At 40.9% G+C, this 23,298-nt stretch overlaps 1 protein-coding gene across 2 annotated transcripts; it reads left to right on the top strand.

Moving 5' to 3' along the window:
* Positions 1–1,844: 1,844 nt before the first annotated feature.
* Positions 1,845–21,855, top strand: LOC107190267 (transcriptional activator protein Pur-beta). Of its 2 annotated transcripts, XM_015579044.1 has the most exons (7): positions 1,845–2,329; positions 4,558–4,608; positions 17,808–17,926; positions 18,048–18,150; positions 18,579–18,697; positions 18,945–19,172; positions 19,994–21,855. In XM_015579044.1, exons 1-7 carry the CDS (start codon positions 2,293–2,295, stop codon positions 20,240–20,242), a joined length of 906 nt encoding a protein of 301 aa, XP_015434530.1. In that variant the 5' UTR covers positions 1,845–2,292; the 3' UTR covers positions 20,243–21,855. The 2 variants fall into 2 exon arrangements, with proteins under 2 accessions (XP_015434530.1, XP_015434529.1); XM_015579043.1 differs by lacking the exons at positions 1,845–2,329; positions 4,558–4,608 and adding an exon at positions 16,942–17,136.
* The last annotated feature ends 1,443 nt before the right edge of the window (positions 21,856–23,298 follow it).

The following is a 23,298-nucleotide window of genomic DNA, read 5'->3' on the forward strand; positions in this document are numbered from 1 at the left end:
AGTTGATCGATAGACGTGGTTCGTGAAAATCATATATATATATAAAATACTGATAATAATAAAACTATTATCACAACAGCGATATAGGCACAATCGTTCCTGCGAAGCTTTAGATTCCCTAGGCATCATACACATAACACAATATACAGGACGATACATATACTTCTAGAAATTCATTGACATCCGAAATAACATTAAAGATAAAATATATCGCTATAGTAAATGCGCGTTGCATCAATTGTGTGCCTTATTCCGCGGCTGCGATTTTTGTAATCATTTCAAAACATTCACCTCGATAAAGAGAACAAGGGTTATCGAGTGGCTTGTGAACAGTCGAAATTTGTTGACTGAAGAGAACGATAGGGATGAAGCGGAGATGAGTATATACCAAGGTGATGATGGTTTTTATCTGGGCATGCATACAAAAAACTAATACATTGATTTTTTCATACATCAAACTAACATGTTCATCAAGTATTTACAACTGACGTGCATACATTCATACGCATATAGACATTGACATTGCATCTTACACGAGTCACGTTATCCTATAATTATATTTTAGTTGAATTAAAAGTAAACGTGTAAGGAATAAGTGTACTTGAATTTTGTTGTGTTTTTGCTTAAAAAATATGAATAAAATGTTTCAATTACTTTTCAGTATTCTTAATTTACAACCAAAGTAAGTTAAGTATATACTAAGTACCAAGTATAATATATAATTATTAATTTACGATCTCACAAATACATTTAGTGATATTGTAGAAGGATAAGAAAAAATTTCCAACCACACATTTTATATAAGATTACAAATTTCAGTTTATAGAGATTTTAATACCGTATGTTATATCTTAAATGAACTTTTTCATTCAAATAACATGGACTTTCAGTTTCGAGAAATGTACAAGTGTGTAAGCGTTTTGTACATGAACGTAATAAAATTAATTTACCCAGGTGTTGCCATGTTTGGATAAAAGTGAACTATACACAGGTTGCATTATTAATAAATCTCATTTATTATGATCAAGGTTATATACTACATACTTTATTTTAACAGATGTAAAATCGGAAAAACATTTTCATTGAATTAATCCATTTCATACATAATAATCTTCATTATTTGTAAAAACGTAAATATTATTTCAAGTACAATAATAGTTCATCATTAAAACAAATTTATTTTACAGGCTAGAAAAAGGTAACAAGTACTAAGTAATCCGTTATCTACATCCTTTACAGACTTTACACTATTAAACTACGATAACAACAATATCTTTCATTTTTGTTATATTTATATGAATTTTAGCATACGTTGTTTATGTATTTTTGGACATATTTAGAATGATCTCTTTCTCGAATGAACCCCCAGTTATAGGACTCCCTGTATGTGTATAACACATTAACAATATCAAGATCATCAGGTTTAAAAATATTCTATTTAACATTCCGACAGTGTAAATTGATGTTCCTATATGCATTTGAAACAATACTCTATTTACAGTCGCAGTAAAATCTACCATTTAAAATAGCGTTTCACATTCTAACCCGCTCTGTGGCTTCCGCGGAGACGATTTCAATAGCTCGAACGTAAAATGGCCACCGTCGCGATTCGATTCGATATACTTCGATTCGATACGATACGATATAAAACGATGTACAACTGAGACATGCAGTGGCGCCACCAGCCGACTGGAATATTAGTTTGCCCGGTAAGTTAGAAAGAGACGCGACGATAGGACCGCTAAAAAGAGCGAACGTGCACGAGAGAGAAGGAAAAGGACAGATGATGTTGGACGAAGGAGGATAGACGTAGCGGATCGTGTCCGTGGCTATGAGGCAGTCTTACATAGATGGACACGCGCAGGTCACACGACGAAAGTTCAGAATTGTGTGCGTCGCGTAGTGGTATGTTAGCGGTATCTCGCTCTCTCGCATCGAGACAGGGATCGGTGGTGGAGCGAGAGTGAAAGACGAAGAAGCGAGCGGGCGAGCGAGCGAGGGCGAACGCGAGTCGGACCAGCGAGCGTGGAACGGTGTAGAGCGAGCGAGCGTGTGGTGGTGGTGGTGACGACTGGTGCCGTGGACGGACGGTCGGTCGGCGGTCGGACCGTGGTGTGTGAAGAAGTGAAAAATTCGCAAGTGGTGTGCTAGGTTGGTGAGCTGGCTGGTTAGTGGTGATATATCGGGGTCGCGCCACGGACAGTGCCGGGGATTTTTTGATTGTCGGGGGCCTGTTGCCGAGACGTCGAGGGACGACGCGTGGAAACGAAGAAAGAGACCGCGTTAAGAGCAATGTCTGACCGGGAAAGCCTGGACGATCAACCGCAAAGTAAGGATCAAGATATCGTACGATCCTGCATGCACGTTTCGTTGCAGTGTTCTCTTATCATCATATATACGGTTCCCGATATATGTGTTGCGGAACGTGTGCGCGACCCGACATCTTTCCGTAGTTGTGGCACCGTGGTGTGCTGCGCCTCCGGTTACCAGGACCGTCTTTTCCATGAGCGAGTCGCAACGACCCTCCGTCGCGGTTGAACCGCGCCGTTACTCCGCGCACGGTCCGTAAGCACCGCGGGCTCGCACACGCCCGATCGTTCCTTTCAGCCCTCGTGGCGTTCTGTCAACCGCCGAAAAGAATTGCTATTTTTCAACGATACCCAGGATCCAAGATGGCCGACCGCGTATCGGTCGAGAGACAAACCCTATCCTCTTTCCTCCTTCGTCTTACTCTGTCTTTCTCTCACCTCGTCTCTTTCACACATGCTGCCTCTCTCTCTCTCTCTCTCTCTCTCTCTCTCTCTCTCTCTCTCTCTCTCTCTCTCTATCTTTCTCTCTCTCGTTTTCGCTTGTTTTCTCGCTCTCTCTCGCGCGCGCACTCTTTTTTTCTACTTCGTGCTGTTAAGTTTTTCTCCCTCCGTTTTCTGTTTCGCTTCTCCCTCCAACGTTGTTCGGTCCTCATCTCCGAACTCCAGCAAGCAACGACATTTGCAACTTCCCGATGTACGCCGAGGCTCCGTCGATGCCGATTATCTCCCAGGTGTTCCCTTTTGAAAATCGCGGCCTCTGGGGATCGTTTGCTGTTGTGTGACAGACACCCCTGACCGCGCTTGTCGAGACAACCGGTATTGGTCCCGAATGAACACGCATGATGTAATTCGCCGATCCACCTAACACACATATTATTGTACGGCTACAGAAAGCTGCACAAACACCGTGACAAACATGTGCTACATACAAAACGAAGAAACCGTCTAGTCGCGATGCATATAAATTTCACACGTGCCATAGTCGATCCCCACCCCAGAAGCTGGTGGATCTTGGCCTCGAAACAAAACGGCCACGACACGTATCCGCTGCCGATGGGAGTAATTTAATTTATCATTTAAAAACGTTCAATCGATACGAGGCTTGATTATCGTTCCCTGATGTCCAGCAGAAACTGAAACTGAAAACGAAGCCTGAATAAATACCCGATCGTCGAATACATGAATTCGACACGGTAGGGGGTTCGACTGATACTCGGGAAGTGTATCTGATGCACATGTGAACTTGTTGAAATCAAAGATACACCTCTAGGCTCGATACAAAGACATGTATTCGTTTGATTTTTATCTTGTTGACAACGTGAAAGATTATGTAATACTTTCCATGGATAGCGGATACAGTGGTACAAATGTTAACCGTCTGCGTGCATTATTGTCGTAATATATCAACATTATTTTCGAGGTTAAGGAATTGCGTATTCATGTTACCGAAAATTAGTAACGATTAACCTATTTGGAGGTTTCGTTTGAAATTGTTACTATCACGCGATTATTTTAATTTTCGTGTGCAGCACCTCCTAGCAGTTGCTATTCGATTTCTAATCCCAATCGTAAGATTCCAAAATGTCAACTACGTCACAGATTTACATAATTCTCCCATTTGTTTTAGTAACGCAGACTGAAAATTGGTTACATCGCTCTTCCAGTAATTACTTTTATGAGTTGTATTCATTTAATTTAGAATGTATTGAAATGTGAAATTTTAGAATGGGGTTATTAGTGGTTAGGACATTGCGATGTAAACGCTATCTAGTGTACTTTTTGCGATTCATAACGAACGAAATGCTAATAATACTGTTTAACCCTCTTGTTCCCATTATAACCGTATGGCAACTTATTTAAAATTATAAAGTGAAATATTATGTCATAGGAACTTTCATATCCTAGAATATACATTAGTTAAGTACATATTTAAGAACTCCCGGTCAAATTAGGGTATTGTAATTTTTTAACACTTGCTGTTAATATAAATACAGCAAGAGGTGGTAAATTGAAACTAATACACAAAATTTAATTACATTAAAAGTCTTATGTAACTGCAATAAGATTTAGTTGTTTCCCAGTGTTACTAAATATGTACAAATGTAAAAAATCTTTAAACATTTTCCAATGCACAAAAATATAGATAGTTTTTGGTAACTGTTATGTAATTTGGGAATGAAAGGGTTAACATATTAATTCAGCTCTGTAATTTATTTATCGTTATTGTTAATGGTGGTTCTTTTTTTAGGATATGGAAATCCAGGCGGCATGGATGCTGGAGGGGCCGATTTCGATCCTGGTGAGTGAATAAGAAAAGGAAATTTTTAGAACTAAACTTAATGTCTGCGGGTTATAGGGAGCTCGCAACCGAACATCGGGGTATAGGTGTTTTAGAGATTTTTCCAATTGGCTTCAGCATTTAAGCCGTACTTTTATCTTCACCATATGTCTATCTGACTGTTTGTATTTAATTTATGTTCGCATAATTTTGAACGCGAATTGAACAATATTTCGTAAAATTACATAATTAACATGTTCGGTATTTCACTGAACAATATTGACCCCGGATTTATCGAGTGATATATAAGAACCAGGGTCGTAAATATCAATATAGTTTGAAATACAGAGATAAAGTCTAATCCGCGCGGTAAAAATATCAGTACGGCAGATTTTAATTGTTCATTGCATATTAATTTGTGGTTAAATAAAGTCGAAATAAACTTAGCTCCAAGAATTTCAGCTTTCGATAAAATCGATTTCATAGGCATACATTAGCATTTAAAAAGTATTATTTAGATTTCATAAACATTCTCTTAGAGTTTGTTCTTAAAATTATCTCTGCAGTACTTTTTTACCGACTACATAAAAATCTGACTCTACCAATTCAACCAGAGACTAAAATTACCTCAGGATTGAATTAAGTATATAGGAATAATTAAAAACTCCATATACTGTATCGTAACGCGTGATTTTATTCCAGTTTCGTTCTTACACATTTTATGTTACAAAGGCCAATTAGCTGATCAGGCATCCATATCCATGAAGAAACAAATTACAAATTCGCTAATATTGTCACTAATCCTTGCTATTAATCAAATGTATAGCTAAAAAGTGATTGGTATTATTCAGATTGTAACAAAATTCTGATTAGTAATATTCCTTGCCGCATAATTCACTTGAATGGGGAAGCTGGGACGTTCCGAGTTTAAAACTGTCTTTAGCAATGAGTTCAAGCATCATTTTCTTCCTCATTCTCTTCTTGTGCATTGGTTTTATTTACAAGGAAATATCATTAATCCTTCGAGTTGGTTCGAAGAGACGTTTACGCGAGATTTCGGTGTGGGCTGAAAATAACTGAGTATCTATCTTTCGAGGGTTAATAATAAAAAAAAACGTTCCGAGCAAACCTCAGAGGAATATTTTATTTTGGTTCAAAGCCGTTTCGAATCCAGACCGTAACTACCTCCCGAGCCTATTCTCGGTCCGCGTATAGCCGCGAATCGCGTCGCACGGTGATCGAATTGGACGATGTAGGTGGGCAGAAGTGATACATTTTTTTAAAGTAATTAACTCGTATCACTAAATATAGCTAATTAGTTGACAAAGGTGAACACACGTATCTAAAAAAAAAAGAACGATGCCTCGTTTCAAAATGGGCACATTTCTTTAAATGGCATAATAAAAATAACCGGGTACATAACCGATCATCCTACTGACGACATCCTCTTCCGAAAAAAGCTCATCCCCCAGAGTGTAACCCTGCCTAGTTAAAAAATGTGTGATTGAAACATTAATAGCCCCTTAAGTGTATAATCATCCATTTAACAAGTCCTTCTCGTCGTAAAGGATCTTTGGTCCGACCAGATCCAGCATTTCGAGCGCTGTGACGTCGCTGCGTCGTTTTCGTTGCGTTAGAAACGGATTCTTCGAAAGATGGAAGTTACTAAGAAGTAGCAGTTAGTAGGGGTAGGACGAGGAAGAGGAGTAGGGAACCGTACTAGCGCAGTCAGCTGGTCGTGACGTCATGGGATCGTGTCGTGGCTCGGGTCGCGTGGTGGGAGGCGCAAATGTTGTCACGTGGTCGGGCTGCGAAGTCACGTGGCGCGCGTGGTTCGCGGACGCAGAAGCCGGTGCTAGGCGACCGTTGATTGGTCGGGACGATTTCACCACCATGGTGCACGCATTCCATCGGCATGACGGCGGGCTCCATGAATGACCGGCACGTCATTCGTGTATGATCTCGCGTTCGACGATACATCGATGCCGCTCGGTATCGTTCTTGCATTCGGTTTCTTATTCGGGGAAGTGTTTCACACAGTGGCAGAGAATCAGTGTTCCTACATCGCCGGCCATTGCCTTCGAGCCTTAACACCAGTTCGAATGTGACACTGAATGAAGAACAATTTAGAGGAAATTATTCTATTGAAGTGTGAATTACAGTTTGGTGTAAATATTAGGTTACAGTGAGTGTTGTGTCCCATTTTGACAGTGCGTCAGGTGGGAATTTAATTTTATCCAAAGTTTGTCGTCTCTTGGATATCGTTAATAGTATTTGTGTGATGAAATATTTACAGACTTCCTGATACCTAATAATATTTTTGACTTATGTCTATTGGGAAAGTAGTGTTAGTGGAAGATAAGAGACAGCAGTGTCCGAATACTTTTTTTCTGCCACTGTACGTTTGTACGCGGTGTTGTTATTGTTGGTGGTGCGAATACAGTGATTTCCTTGGCTCCCGTGACTTTTGAAGGCCTAAAAAACGTGTAACCGTAGATTCAAGCGACTCATAGACGATACGATTTGTATACTGCTCGTATAATATACGTTACTTTGATCGTCTGAACGAGAGTTCCAACCGTCGAAGCGAGGTATTTCGTACGATTTGAACGATAAATCCTATCGTTTATGGGATCCTTTAAATATATACTCATAATTCAATTCGACCTTCTATTTGTGTTACTTGTCTGCTTGACAAGTTGACCTGAGTGGGTGCTAGCCAGGTATCGTGAATAGGTCCTAGTAAGGTATCCTAACCTAACAAAGGCTAGAATCAAAAAACGATTAGACCTACACTGTCCCTGAGTGATGGACTTTTACTACCCAGAAAGTTTTTCTGTTTGGCATCCTGCGACGTGTTACGAAGTCACTGTGTTTTTGCCACTCGACAATACACCAACTGTGTGAAAAGAATCACAACACAACGTGCGCGACCTATTGACGAAACACGACGCGTCATTGGGCGATGATTCCGCTGTTGCGCTAACGGGTACGGTTCACCCAGTTCCCCCCGCGACAATCGCCACGATTTCTCTACACTTTTTTTTTCTCTTCTTCCACCGGATCCGCGTGAAAGTTTCGAGTGGATTACATGTGTTGTACCGTTCGTCGCTTGGAAATCCTGCCTTCAGGGGGATACATCACCTTAGACCGTTCAAAAATTCGAATTCCTGTTGCAGTGACTAACAGGAAAGACGTGGAAAGTGTATACACTCGAACCTGACGCGGACAATTTTCTTGCAAAAACAATTCGTTATATGTTATCTAACGCAATTTGTATTTAATGAAAAGTGCACGTGAAAATTTTGTAATTTCCCATTGTGACAGTTCGGTTTTATTAACTTTAAATATGTGATTTTCGTGCGCCAATGGTGATGCATCCCCTTAGTCTGTCGAAGCCAGTCTTGGAGTGCGTTGCACCGTGAAGATAGCGCGCGAGTCCTCGCGATCGCTCGGCCGACTCACTCACGATTACGTTCTCGCGATCAATCGTGTTCACGGCGACGCGAGTGAAATCTGTGACTAATTTTCTGCTGGAACAGTCGCGGGAGTGCTTCATTTTGTCGTTGAACGCGAAATCGTTGCGTACCGGATGATCGAGGGTCTGAAACGAGTTACCGGTTTCTTTTGGATCGAACGAGTGACATGTGTGGAATTTTTTCGGTTACGGAAGTGCATTTAACGTATGGTTCGTTAAGTGATTCGGAGCAGATAAAGCCTGCTGTTCTGTGAGGAATGAATTTTTCTCAAAGTAATTCCGTTGGAAGTGTTCGAATAAGCGACAGAATGGGTGAAATAATCGAAATTTCGCAAGGGGACACGCAACAAGCGCCAGTAAACGGATGGGGCGACACAATGGGCAAAATACAGTATTGGTGCCCTGAAGGTAGTTATTTCTGAATAATTCTGGTGATAAGTCATTCGGGAAAAACATGAATCCGTGTTGATACTCTACTATCATTGCGTTTATCTATTCGAGGTTTAGCTACTATCGAAATTAACGTCAAATTCAATCACTCTACTGTTCCAGTTAATATTCTATAAAACTTTATATGTCGTATTAGCTTAGCCAGCCAGTATTGGAAATTTTACGAACTTATACTCGCAACTACCATGATATTTTTATCATCGTTGCATCATCGATAAGTTATGCATCTTATGATAAAATGATGAACGAAGAAAATCAACTTCTGGTCAATTTCACTTTTCTTAAAGTGTCTAGAAATTCAAATTTATGCAAATTATCCGCGGGACGAAACATTGCATACGAATTTCAATCTTGGATCGAAATGTAAGGTTAAGGACGCTTTCCGAAAATGGGAAATAGTGCGCACGCTGTAATTCATGGTTTCGTCGTAACGGCCACTCTTGAAATATCCCTAGCAATTTTGCGCGGACTGTTTAGGTTAGATTGCGTGACGCAACGACTGAAATAAGCCGCCGTGTCTCTCGGTTTCTTAAACGTTGGCATTTCGGCGGGACAGGAAATACAAAAAAAAAGATTCTAGGAACGTGGACGAGATATGTGTGTGTGTGTGTGTGTGTGTGTGTGTGTGTGTGTGTGTGTAATTAAAAATAGCGGATTCAGACCAGAGAAAAGGAACGTGCCCTTCACTTCGATTTTCGCAACGATGGGGAAATCCGGGAATCCCATGGCGGTGTCTGGTTGACGAATAATCGCACGTTAACTTGGAAATTAACGAATCTTTTTTATATTAAGAAATTAACGGTCCTCGTATATCCCACGGATATAATTTACCGACCGTGAGAAAGAAATGAACGCGGAATTCGCTGAAATCCATTGGCGCTTTCGTCACTCGCTCTAACGAATATTCTATCGAAATTAAACGTAATGAGTCACCGTTTTTTCGCGTTGCGCGCAAGCATTTCCTGTCATTAGCTTAACACCTTATCAACGGGACCAGTGCGTTGATAACTTGCAGTTAAGACGGGATTTCTTTTAAAAGCGATAGTCATTTGACCCAACTTTGAGTCATCCGCGACGGAAGGCAGTGTACACCCAATTCTGATTTTACACAAACCGTTTGTACACAATTTTAATTCAACGCGAATTAGAAAAAAAATTTCATTCTTTTTTTTTAACACGGTTTTGATATAACACGATCGACCCAAATTCTAAGAAACAATTTCTGATGAGAGATCTTGAATGAAGGAAACAATCTTCTATTTTTCTATAGATACAGTATATTTTGTTACACGCATTCTTCCGGAGCATATCTATCGTGTAAAAACAGAATTGAGTGTATACAATTCGATGCCTTATAGCGTTATGAGTTAATAATGTTTGTCTAAAAAACCGTTAGTTTACATTTTTAACGTAAAGAAATAGTGAAATTAAGTACTACGTAACCTCAAATTTGCCTTAAATCAGGATCCATTGAACGTTGCTCCGTAGTTCAAGCTGGCTACGTCAATGAACCTGCTGCTTGATTCTGTTGAATGATATGGCGATCTTTTAGACGGTAGTTAGACTTTGAACGGTTAGAACGGTTGCGCGTAGCGATAAGCTTCCCGCCAGTTTTAAAGGGGCTGCTCGATATTTTGGGTTTTAAAGATTGACAGCTTAAGTTTTTTTTATTAATTAATTGTTTCGAGTATGTGGAATTGAGAAAATTTGAAAAAATTAAATCACAAGGAGCTTTGACTTTTTTTTGCCTAGACCGATGCGACAGAAAGTTTTTCGCAACGACACAATGTTACTTTCATTTTTCAAAGTTCAATCTTCAAGAAATTAAAAGAAATTTTTAAATTCTTTTTTTACCACAAAATTCTTAGAGGAGCATCGGTATGCCTGATAAACGGTTCTATGGCGGTTACTAGGTCGTGTTTTTGTTAGGAATTTAACGAGGGCGGAAATTGGTGACTGGATACGATTTAGTCGAATAACGTTCTCCGTAACGATCGTAGGAAGACTGATCGAAATTTATATTCAGGTTACAGTTGTAAAATGTCATTAATTTTTTAACCTAGTATTAGCAGATTTGTGAATGTTGGTGATAAATATATATATTTGCAGTTAGATACTAGTTTCTACTTGGTAACCCAATGTCAGTTGAGTCAGTTCGGAAGAAAAAATTCTGCTGAACGTAACCTTCCACGTCGCTGACGGCATTAGTGATTAATCGTGTTTATGTATCATCGTCGATAAACATTTTTTTGCAAATATTACTGTTAACTTAATGATGCAGAGACATGCAGTAAATGCATTGGAAGAAATGTCCGATTTCTTTCTAATAATTTCTGTCGTGAGGATCAAAATCTCCTTAGAAATTCTATCCTGGTAACAGTACGAATCATTGAGAGTCACGTTGCATCGCTGACATTTGCGTCAGTGTGAAACTTGACATTGGAAATGTCGTTGAATTTCATAGATATAATTTTATTGCGCTATTAAAATATATTAATGGGTGTTTAATACCAATTACTAATATGATGCTTTATTGACTAGAGAGTCAGGTATGAACCCCCTTAAACAGCGGCTTTGAAAATTGTCTTGGCTCGAATCGACCCAGTGTGACAACTACGTTCGAACAAAGAGGTGTAACAGACGAGGGTTAAAATCGTTTAATGCCAGGTACGCGTGTGAGGGTAGAGAGGAGCATGTGGGGTGCCAGTTAGTTAGTACATGGTGAACCGTGAGTGCGAGCACATCGGAGTCACTTGTGTGGTATTTGTAGAGGAAAATGGCTAAATGTGGAATACTATAGCTAATATGAAATAGTGACATTTTTAAAAATCTAACAAATGAACATCTGTCAAATGGCCATAGTGTGTGTAAATTTAATGTATTTTTCGTATTTGTTATTACTTTACCAAACTTATTTACTTTTTTGTTGTTGACATATCTACCTGTCACATTCATAAGTAGTTGTAAAGTTGTGTGATTCTTTAAAAAAAGCAGAATACCGTGTTTTTAACTTTGTGAAGTTCCGAATATGGAATATGACGAGTGTGCTGGTGCAGAGTACAACACTTGGGTGTGATTATTGCAAATAGCTGCTTTTTATTTCCTTTAAAAAAATATATAATTTTATAACCAAAGTGCTTTAATCAATAAGAAGGATAAAGCTGTTTTTTTTTTGTTTATGTTCTTTTCTTACGAAGTGGGTCGCGAGTTAGTGTACACCCACGAGCAAACTCTGCTGCCACTAGGGAAAAAAGTGACGTAGGAGAAGGGCCTCCTACCATTTGGTAAATTTATTTCAAGTACTGAAATAAATGTTATATTTAGTGATAATTTGGTATAAATTTCAATAATTCCCAATCCCAAGTGGTAGAAAACTTTTCTTCTAGGCCACTTTTTCCCCTAACTGAAGCCAACTTTGCTCGTCGGTGTACAAATAATTTGAGGTCATCGAGTTCGGTGAATCACGCCAGGTGGGATGGCGGGGCGCGATAAGTGGGCTAAGGAACATTGTACCAGAAGCGCAGGGAGGAATATCGAGATCGGCGATTATTGCTGGAGAACACCTATAGCTGGTTCTGTAACGGTACAGAAATTCAATGAGCTCGCCTCCATCATGAATCATGCATGCGCGGGATGCATTCATAGTCGATCCTTTCGAGAGCATCGCCGGTGCGTAACGCGACGTGGATTGGTGCAGGAAGAAAGCTGGACGTGGAATACACACCGTGGACGTGTGCCTCGAATTGTTTCGAACGTGGAAATGTTAGGCTTTGCTGTGAAAGTTCCGACCCTTTGTGGGTTGCATTAAATACGTAGCCATGTAATTGAAAAAAAGGAAAAATTTGTTCTCTATTTGTACTCTTGATTTTCAGAATATGAAATTCATGCAGCAATATTTTTTAATTAATATATGATTGCGCAAACTGGCTCAAAGCCTCCGTAATTGGGACACATACCCTACAATGTAGGACCTACATTTATCGAAGTTCTGGACCAACCTTCCAGACTCCAATAGCGAAGCAACAAGAGTGTAAGTCAGGCCGACCGTAGGGCGGGAGAGACGTATGCCTAAGGTTGACGCGTCGACGCGCAGAAGCGTCCGAAGGCAGAGGTAGCCGTCGTTGGACGCGTCCGTTCATGGAAACGACCGTGTCGACGGCGGAGGGGCGCGGATTGGGTAGGGAGAGAACGGAAATATGCAGTTCGTGTTGAGGCAGGTCCGTGCAGCGCCACGAGTCGCGCTCCAGGCGCAGAGATCGATGCACCCGCCGCCCCCTTTCGTGCCTCCCTCGTCGTCGACGTCCACCACGTCGAGAGTTCACCTCGTAAATCCGCGTGCACGGGATGTGTCCACCCGCAAGGACCGTGGGGACAGTCCGCTGGCAGATGGTCGGTGGAATCGTTGTTCGCGCCGTCACAGCCGCTGTTAGGACGGTCTGAAACGGAGGAGAAAAGAGAATGGGCGACGTGGTTTATCCGGGTTACATAAGAAGAAAGTCGATCAGCGGAGTGTGAGATTTCTGGTGTGTGACTCGACCACATACGATGCTTCACTGAAAGAAGTTCGAGGAGGACGCTCCACATTCCTCCCTGGGGATGGTGGAAGGCATATGGGGTCGCGTGGTTCGTGTTCGTGAGAACTTGATCCGGAGAGGTGATCTCGGCCGAGAGAAAAAGAGTGGTCTTGGGACAGAGAGGATTTCTCTGGAAGAAATCGGGGTGGTAGATCAAGGAACAACCGAGTCGCGGATCGAAGGACTCCGATGAAGTCCAGGATAATTCGTTCATTAGTCAGAGAGACAACTGGACCGCGTGGGTGACGTAAGAACACCGAGGACAACACACAGGGGATCAGGGATTATCCCCTCCCCTACGATAACCTGGACATGCGACTGGTAATGCTACGTGTACCCGGAGCCGTCTTAACTTAATTCACGGATCGCGACTTGGACGATTTCGCTTCGATAAATGGTGACCTAGAAGAGAGTTTTCGCCGCGTACGGAGGGTGGTATTTAGGGGGAGAAATGGATGACACGCGTGACTGCTAGAGAATGCCCGGACAGTGGAGCTGGATAGCGAAGGGACGTTTCGAGGCCTGACGATGGGTCACAGCAGACTGGATTGTTGTAACGGTTAGCTGGTTCGATCTTGGGGATCAGAGGAACGGGAGGGAATAATATACGGTTCCGCGGGGAAAGCGTGTACGCTGCATAGAAGAGACTATGTGGGGTCCAGGATGACTATACGAAACCGGGAAACGAAGGGAACACCTGGACGGTATCATGCGTGGAGGAAGGTCCTTTGACCGAGTTGGAGGCATCAAAGTATCTGGTTTGCGCCCGGTGTTGGTGCAGGGGCGAGGGGGGATTCGAAGAGACTATTACGAGATGAGAGATGTAGGGTAGGGGGGTTGATCGCGAGGGGAGGTGGGAGGTTGTGTGCGATGTATCGACGGGATGTGAAGCGGAGGTCCTTTCTTCGTACGGAGTGTTCTCGACCCTGTCCCAATTTCCAGCCGGAGGCTCGGTAGGGGGCGGCAACGATCCACGATGCCACGGATTAACTAGGCCGTGGCACCGACGCGCGACGCCCGACGAGGGAAGAAGACGAAAGACGTGGAGCATTCTCGACCGGATAGAGTAACGAAAAAAATAGTTGTCGACGGGGTGTTATTTGTAGAGGGGCGCGGGGGACGGGAGCACCGTCTCGCGGGTGTTCCGAAGAATGTGCAGGTGCATAGACTTTCGTAGCATAGACAGAATGTTCAAGAGCAGGATCTTCCAGGGCGACCTCAGCCCTGTCCCAATTGCGGGCAGCCTGCAACAGTCCAGTACGTAACAATGAGAGAAAAGCTTCTTATCCCACCCTCTCGTGAGTTAAATCGATCGTTCGACGCACCGCTCGCGCAGGGGATCGATCCTTTCAGGTTCTGACTTACGAGCGGGGGACGGGCTTTCGGGAACTAATCTACCGCGCCCTTTTAACCGGTTAAGGGGTTACATACCTTTAAGCTGGTAAATAAGAGGGAAAATTAAAAAAAAAATTTTGTATATGCAGAATTATCGTTTATTAAAAATTTATAATTACAATTAGATCAAAAAGTATGGTTTGCTGTTGGAGCTTATACTTTTCGATCCATTTTTATGTAAGTTAACAAGACATGTATACATATATACAGGAGCAGAGTATGAAATTAACATCTATAATTGTCTCTTTGCGTTAACTCTGGACGGCCCATAAAATTCCATTTAAATTTTCCATTTACACCGTGTCGGTCGCGTGTGATCGTCACTTTTAGTGCACAATAGTCGTATTGACATAAACGGGAAGTTACGTGAATATGCTGACGAACAAATACCGACGAGCGCAGTCGATAAAAGAATCGTGAGGCAAGAGGCTAATCTTGAAATTTACAAAATTTTCAAATACTACAAGATATTCCTAAAACGAGGGGTCAGATTTTGCGAGTGTATTGTCCACATTGGAAAAATAACAAATGCTTTTTATTTCCAAGACACAGCGTTTCAAAGTTTATTACAGGATGTGTTAAAAATGACTTCTGTGGGGTGCATGCTTCGTGGATTGCCAAACACGTACGATAATATATGTTCATTATTTCGAATAGATTGACACACTTCTACAATACGGTTACTAAGATCTAAACTCTGACCTAGCTTTCGATTAGGCAAGCTGCTTAAGATACCCTTAAATAAAGAAATCGAAGCGGACTCGAACATATAATGCTTCTTTGTCACTGCGGACAAGTAGGACACGCTCGTAAAATGTGACCCCTTATTTTAGAAACACCCTGTATATGAGTATTCGAATGTTACGGGTGTACTACACAATTTATGTTCAAAACTTGTGACGTTCGTGACTCGATCGAATTCCGGGAGGTCTAGACAAAAGATGAAGACGTCTCCGGTAGAGAAGGATAAGATGCGTCCGATAACAGGGGCAAAAGTAGGCAGAGATGTGTATATCCACCGGGTAGTGAGGTACCAAACGGGTCATCGACCTCTGTGGTGCAGCTGTTATTGATCGACGAGAGGACTAGCAACATCGCTCCGGCGGCGTTCTGGCCGAACTCCCGCTCTCTCGTCTTGTCCCGAAGGATCGACCGTGTTTCCTTGCGCGAAATACCTCGTCGGATCGACACCTCTGCCGTCCCTCGTTCATCTAACCCAGACCCGATCATCGAATTTCGGTCAGCGCCGACCTAGAAACGTAGTTTCGGGGAAATCCGACAAAGAGCGGCGAGCGTGGCCTGACCCAATAAAACACTGGGTGACCTCTTTTCCGGACTCCTCGCCCTATCCTTCCCCACCCGTCTCCCCCCTCTCCTGTACCCGACCCACGCCACCCAACGTAACAGCCATGAAACTGCCACGACGATTACTGTAACCGTTTAAATGTGTCGTGAAATTGTATATTTACCGGGATTTCTGTATTCTTTTCGATAGGCGGGATCCGTGAAAACCATCGTGAAATGGCTCACGAAGTCCAGACTGTAAAAGTAACGACAGATTTCTGAAACTGAAAGTGCAACACGGTTCGTGATATAGCAGTTCTGTTTTTAGATCCGAAGACGAGCTTCTGTCACAGAATGGGATATTAGTGTTTTGAGCTTGGTGCATTCAGAGGCATCGTTACACGATGGTTGAAGTAGTATGAGTTCCTTTCTTGTTTGTGGGCGAAAGAGACTTCTACAAATTCCTACGAGCTTCTTTCATGGTTGCACGTTGATAGTAATAAATATGTGTTGTACTGAGTTGTTTATGCTTTTGATGAATTACATTTGTCCATTTCGCGTTTTATGTTTGCTCAGAGCACGTTTTACACGGACCTTGGAGCTTGTAAGAATTTATAGTTCGAATGTCGCTTGCGAGCCGAGATGGCGCGACACACGCAAGCTAGGAATCTCGTATCGTGTGACTAGGTCCTCAAAAATAACCTTAAACCATAGAGTATTGATACAGAGGGGAGTCTCCTGTCGAAATATTTGAAGTTTGAGATTTCAGAATTTAGAGGCGACGTTAGTGATTCTTTGTAGAAGTATATTTTTATCGCTTTCTATCAGTCAGTGGATAAAAATGGAAAGAAAGATAATATACGACGAATGGAGAACGTTTATTGTTGAGATTGTTAGTCATTTCTGGAGTAAGCCATTTAACACAACCCTTATTTTAATTCGCGTTGACGGTATCGTACTTCAATTTTCTTAAAATCCCAGGCATCAAGTGCAAATGGTAAATGAATTTTGAAATTTCGCTTCTAATTCAAATGGCGATATCTCGTGTTCTCTGGAGCTGTGTGTTCACAGTGATACTACTTAGCGCGCCTGCGCTCTGCAAGTAGGAATCTGAAAAAGAGCCAAGTTTCACCTCTGTGTACTCTATACTCAAAGTAACCGGTGCGGGGTTACTACTGTGGCACAGTTGTTCGGGGAATTCTTTAAAAATGTTCGCAATGATTGCATCAATGTTTATACATAAAAGTATTAGTCAGTTAGGACGTTATGTACATAAAACGCCTACGAGAATTCGATTGATACCGAACTGTTTGATAAAAGTTTCAGCATGTACCCGAAAATTTGAAACAGAAGCAGATCAGTTTGAAGGTTAATATGAACTACTTTTATTCTGAAACACTATTTGATTTACTATTTTACGTTGTTCTGTCTGCATTTGGTCTAAAAAGAAAATGAATGACCATCCAGTTTAATATTGTTATTTTCATTTCATATTGCAGAAGTACATCTATAAATTGTTAACTTTTACATACTATTACAATATTATTGTACACATGTGTGTAAAAATTTAACCATTGTGTGAATAACCAAAATATTTAAAGCATAACATTCGAATAGATCATATATAAATATACTACTGTAAAACTTTTTCTTTTCGCACCCAAAAACAGTTATAATATGAGGGAATTGTAATGTATTTAGCGAATAATGACTACTAATTAATAATTTTATATGTAACAGTATTGTGCCTTGTATCTGTACATGGGTGCTTTGGTTATTGGACAAATGTATTAATGTTTTCAAAGCTTCCATACATAATATATTTTACATAACTTTTTATTTTGGGTGCACATATTAACATTTGAATGTGTTCGAAGCAGGTTTGTGATATTTAATCAGGAATATAAAAAGTTTTTAGAGGAAATACAGAAATGGGTCTAGATACTGCAACATGGATTAAAATAATGACATTATTTAGTTTAAATTTCAGTGCATTCTTATTGACGAATGGGGCTAATTCTCTTTCTGAAATGTTTCAGGCCAGCAGGGTCAGCAGGGGGAACAGGAGTTAGCAACCAAAATGTTGCAGATTCAGAGCAAAAGATTCTATCTGGATGTAAAACAGAACAGACGTGGGAGGTTTATCAAAGTAGCAGAGGTATTTTTGAACGTTTTTAAGGGAGCACCAGTAAATTGTATTTCATCTTCAAACTACAACATCCATAGTTACTCCTTTTTGTGTGAATGAAGGAAGGGCTAAAGTCATTTTATGTTCCTAGATAGGTGCAGATGGGAGGAGGAGCCAAATCTACCTGGCGCTTAGTACAGCATCCGAGTTTCGGAACTATCTCTCAACGTTTAGTGATTTTTACGCATCCCTAGGTAAACAACAATCCTCAGTCGTCGCTGCACGGAAATTGTGATGACACTTTTAAAATATATAATCGTCCCATTTAGGTTATTCAGATCAGCAGACAGATTAATATATACTGATATTAATTATAAAAAAAAAATAACAAAAAAATAATGTCTTCATACATTAATATTTTAGACCCATTGCACCAATTGAATGGTAATACCTTTGTTTTGAAGTACAACTTTTACTATGGCTGTAGACAATCCCGTTTGCTGGCTAAATTGTTAGTGTTAGCAGCATATGAAACTTTTCAATTTGTTTCATAACGATCGGCGATTTAAAAAGGGAACAAAATCGGCATAAGTTTTTATTTTAGTAAATGGTTCGATGGTATAAATTTGACGAAGTGTCAGAAGTTTAGATGTTCTATTCGAGTTTTGAAACGTACATTCAGGTCCACCGAGCTCGGAGAACTTACCAGACGACGGGAAACTGAAGTCGGAAGTGATGACGAAGGATAACAGGCGGTATTACCTGGACCTTAAGGAAAATACTCGCGGCCGTTTCCTGCGGGTAAGTGGCTCCACGTACATCAGTCAGTCGGTCTTATTTATTGAACTAGATAACATGACGTATATAATGTTAATTTCTTTCAATTGATCGGAAAAGTTTATGTTAACGTAGTATCTGAATGAATCATGTTGCTCGAACCATAATCAGCTTACCCGTGATCGCCAAAAATCGTCCCAGCGGTGTATAAACGTACATTTTAGAGGATGTATTCTGAATGGTTTACAAAAGGATATCGTATACTGTACAGGTGTCGCAGACGATCACACGGGGTGGACCAAGGACGCAAATCGCGATACCGGCACAAGGTATGATTGAATTTCGTGACGCGTTGACGGACCTCCTCGAAGAATATGGCACGGAAGATGGTGGCTTTAAGATTGACTTGCCAGATGGACGGTACATGCGTGTGGATAGCAAGAATTTCTATTTTGATATCGGCCAGAATAACCGTGGTATCTACATGAGAATTTCCGAGGTATACATACATAGTGCATTAAAAATTATACAGTCGGGTGTATCGTAACACGAGAACAACAGTTCAGGGATGGATTCAGAATAATATATTATGTTTCACTTACAAGCTTTTCTACATCGCGTGAACAGTTCGCCTACTTTTAAAACTAGTCAGCCACAGAATCCTAAACTAATTTTAAGGTATCGTGCAGTAAATCTGCCTCTGAAATAGTAAATAACGTAGTGTATAGAGTCCACTCGTGAAATGATGTTACAGTCATTGAATTCTATACTTTGAATGATAACTGAGTTGACGCTGACCTGTTCGACAGAGAACATTGTGTGAGAGGTATCCTTATTTCACTCTAACACACATCTTTTCCGAACGTACAGTCACATTTACATCTGTCTATACCCAAATTTGCTACCGGATAGTAAGTAGAGGAAAGGAGAGGTACTGAGAGATACCTTCGAAACAACTATCTACCTCGGCCCCAGCTCATTTACGGTTTTTCGTACTCTGTTATCGTTCCAGGTGTATAAAGTTCAATGGTTACAGTACACCAATGTCTACTTACTAGACTAGTTCACTAGTGACTCGTACTCACTTGGAATGTAACTAGGACTAAATCATTGGTAGATATTTTGTAAATATTTCCAGACAATATATTTTCTAGCGTATTGGAAAGAATATATTTTTCAAATATCATTTTAGTTTTTTTCTATATAAAACGAAACCAAAACGGTATCTGTCTGTATAGCTTTGACACATTCTGACATTCCAATTTTCCAAATAAGTGTGGTACAAGAATCTGGATAAGATTCAGATTGATCTGTTTGCAGGTCAAGACGCACTTTAGAACAGCAATCACCGTACCCGAGAAATCCTGGGCGAATTTCCGTGACATATTTGCAGATTACTGTGAAAGAATGAGAGAAAAAGGTGTCGCCAGCAACGTTGGTATGAACAGCGGCGGCGGTGGGAACGTCTTGTCCGAGGGGAGGGGCTCGGTGGTGGCACAGGTACCATCACCATCGACCTCACAACAGCCTAATCCCAATCCAAATTTAGACTCTCCCTTAATGAAGTGAAAAAGGCTTTAACTTAACTCGAACATTGGAATTATAACCGTAACTCGTTTTCAAGTCATTAAGCGAACTAAAGGAACTTGTCAGAGTCTATGCCATCGTCATCGCCATTTTCATCGACATCGTCATCGTCATTCTCACCGTCACCGTCACCGTCACCGTCACCGTTATCGTTATCGCCACCGTTACTATCACCGTCACTCGTCGTCAACTAAAAACACCAAAACTCGCCTGAAATGGTTATATATATATATATATGTATATGTATATATAGATATATATATACATATACACATGTGTATCGCAGAGGGTCACAACCGTCAACTGATTTGTTGAGGTAGAGTCGTGATCACACAGATTCGTTGAAAGGGTCCGTGAGATACCTTAATCAACGTATCTGTTTAATGATCTATATATCGCCACACGTCGAGGAGGAAAACGATGAAGGATAGTGGAAGGAGGATAGGTGATGATGTGCGTTCGCGCGTGCGTGCGTGTGTGTGTATGTATGTATGCGTGTGCGTGTGCGTGCGTGTGTGTGTGTGTGTGTGTGTCTGTATGTGAGTGCGCGAAAGAAGCGAGTCCTACTACTTGTGCGATTACACAGAGATAGAAAATACGCAACGACGGAGATCGAGGATATAGAGCTCTATTGCGCGATTGTCCTTAGGTGGATACGAGTTGCCATCGATTAACGTTATGTGTACTACCGTTCATTTCCTGGCCGTATATATATTTCCGTGGCTACCGCATCGATTTCGTTCCGTTTTACGTTCACCGCTTGTTTATGCTTACGAAAAAAACTCTCGAAAGCTGGTTCTCGACACGGCACGAGCCTATTATTCATACAATTCATCACGCATGTTCGGCGAAAAAAAAAAGAAGACGAAAAGAAAAATGAAAAAATGGATTCTTCGTTGGGAAATGGACTGTAGTCAAAGTCACGTTGCAATTGAATTTGATCGTTCAGAATTTATGAATAAATGAATTGTTATATTAACGATTATATCGCAAGGAGAAAGGAGAGCGTGGTGTGGGTAGTCGCGTTAGACAAAGGCTCGTTGATCGTGGAAAGCGGCATCACACGGTGCGCTAACTTGACCGATGTGGTAACCGCGGTTGCTTAAAAAGTACTGAAAATTTCGACGAATCTCGTTAGACTCGGCATTTTTCGGTGTCTAATGTAACGTAACGCAAGTCCATCGCGTTTACGTTCACTTTTTTAAGGGCGCGCGCGCGTTGTTCATCGCTTCGGGGTCAGGTTGTCGCAGACGGAAAAGAAAGGTGTTCGCTCTGCTAGCCACGTGAAAACGTTGAATCACAATTTAGACCGCGACGCCGCACACACTCGTTTACAAACTGAACGACGTCTCTATTAAAGTAATTATGAAATAATATATAACATAGGTGAAAAAGAAATGCTAGGCGAATACGAATCCCTATAATATGTATATTATACAAAGTTAATTATGTTATGTTTTGTTTCATCGGTCCGTACGATATGTGCGCATGCAGACGCGAATGCATGGGTGTCCGAGATATAGAGACGCCATTACAGAATGCAATACGCGAATCATATAAATATGTATAAATAAACACACAGATACACACATACACACACATTTGCATTCAGGCTATACACACTGGAAATCAAACGATCTTGCATATACATTGTACACATACATACATACATACATACATACGTATACATACACACAGGGCAAACACAAAATATTCCATCGTGAAAGATGAACGGTACAAGAGACGGTGTGCACGCGTACGTAATCACGTTACGTTTGAGTGACGACCGAGATCTAACACAATTGCATATTAGGTATGTATTATACGAATGCATATTAGGTATTTATATAGAATCTATATAACTGTATAATTGTAACGAAATGCCAATGTCCACGGACCCAGGCAACTGTATCACCTAGCAACGCGGGATCACTCGAATTGAAAAAAAGTGTTGCGGGCCTGCAGTCGCTTAGGTCCATGTCCCTGGACACAGGAAGAAAGATAACGTGACGAAAACGAACGGGGAAAAGAGAAGAATGCAAATAAATAACTCAAATTGAACGACCGAGTCGGAGGAGAAAATTAACCGGCAATCGAGTTAATATTCTCAACGGAGAAGGAAAATCTTAATACGCTTTGATTCTGCAACGCTGTGCTAATATCAACAATGATAATAGATGAAAGAAAAGAAAAAAAAACGATGATAAAGATGATTATATCTATCCGTTCTCTTGCGTTTCTTCTAATCGAAACGACGAACCGAACTAATTAATCGTGGGGGTATATTTCGCACTGGTGCGAAATGAAAAATATAATCGAGCAGTGAGCGGGCATAGATGCATTAAACGCATAAAGTGCTATTTAATTAATGAAAGAAAAAAAATGAGAAAATAATAAGAAAGAAAAATGAAAGGGACGCGTCCGGTTCGTGCGTTATCGGCACGTCCCTCACGTTTTGAAGAGATGAGTAAAAAAATTTTATTTATTTTTTAGCAATGAACCTATTATCTATTTCGATAAGATATTTCTTTGATTGCATTTCCTTCTAAATCGACAATTTCGGCTGGTCTGAATTTACTTAGCACGTAGGTTTTGGTGAATAGAAATGAAAATATAAATCACAATATAACAAATTCGAATACGCACGAGTGGGTGAACAATCGAGACACGGTAAGATTCCCCCCCAAACCCCCCGATCCTCTTCAGTTTAAGACTAGTTTGATCGTTGTACACATATGTAATACCCCCTTCTTCTTGTTCTTATTGTTACTTTTTTTTTTTTTTTTTATTATTGTGATTCTGTTCATTTTTTTTAACGCATCGAACGATCCACGTCGACAAAGTAGCGAACGTAGAGAAACTAGGAAACTTTATACCTCGAATCGATTTACTTTGCACGTTCGTGATGTTCTGTTCTTTTCTATTTTTTATCGCTTATACCTTTGTCACGCGATTTGTCAAACATTGTCGAGTTGTTCAAGGGGGTCGGTGAACCCGGATTTGTGCACGAGCATTATTGTCCGAACCGAGCGTTCTGT

Source organism: Dufourea novaeangliae, unplaced genomic scaffold (assembly GCF_001272555.1).
Source record: "Dufourea novaeangliae isolate 0120121106 unplaced genomic scaffold, ASM127255v1 scaffold168, whole genome shotgun sequence".
In the NCBI taxonomy this organism is placed as follows: Eukaryota; Metazoa; Arthropoda; class Insecta; order Hymenoptera; family Halictidae; genus Dufourea; species Dufourea novaeangliae.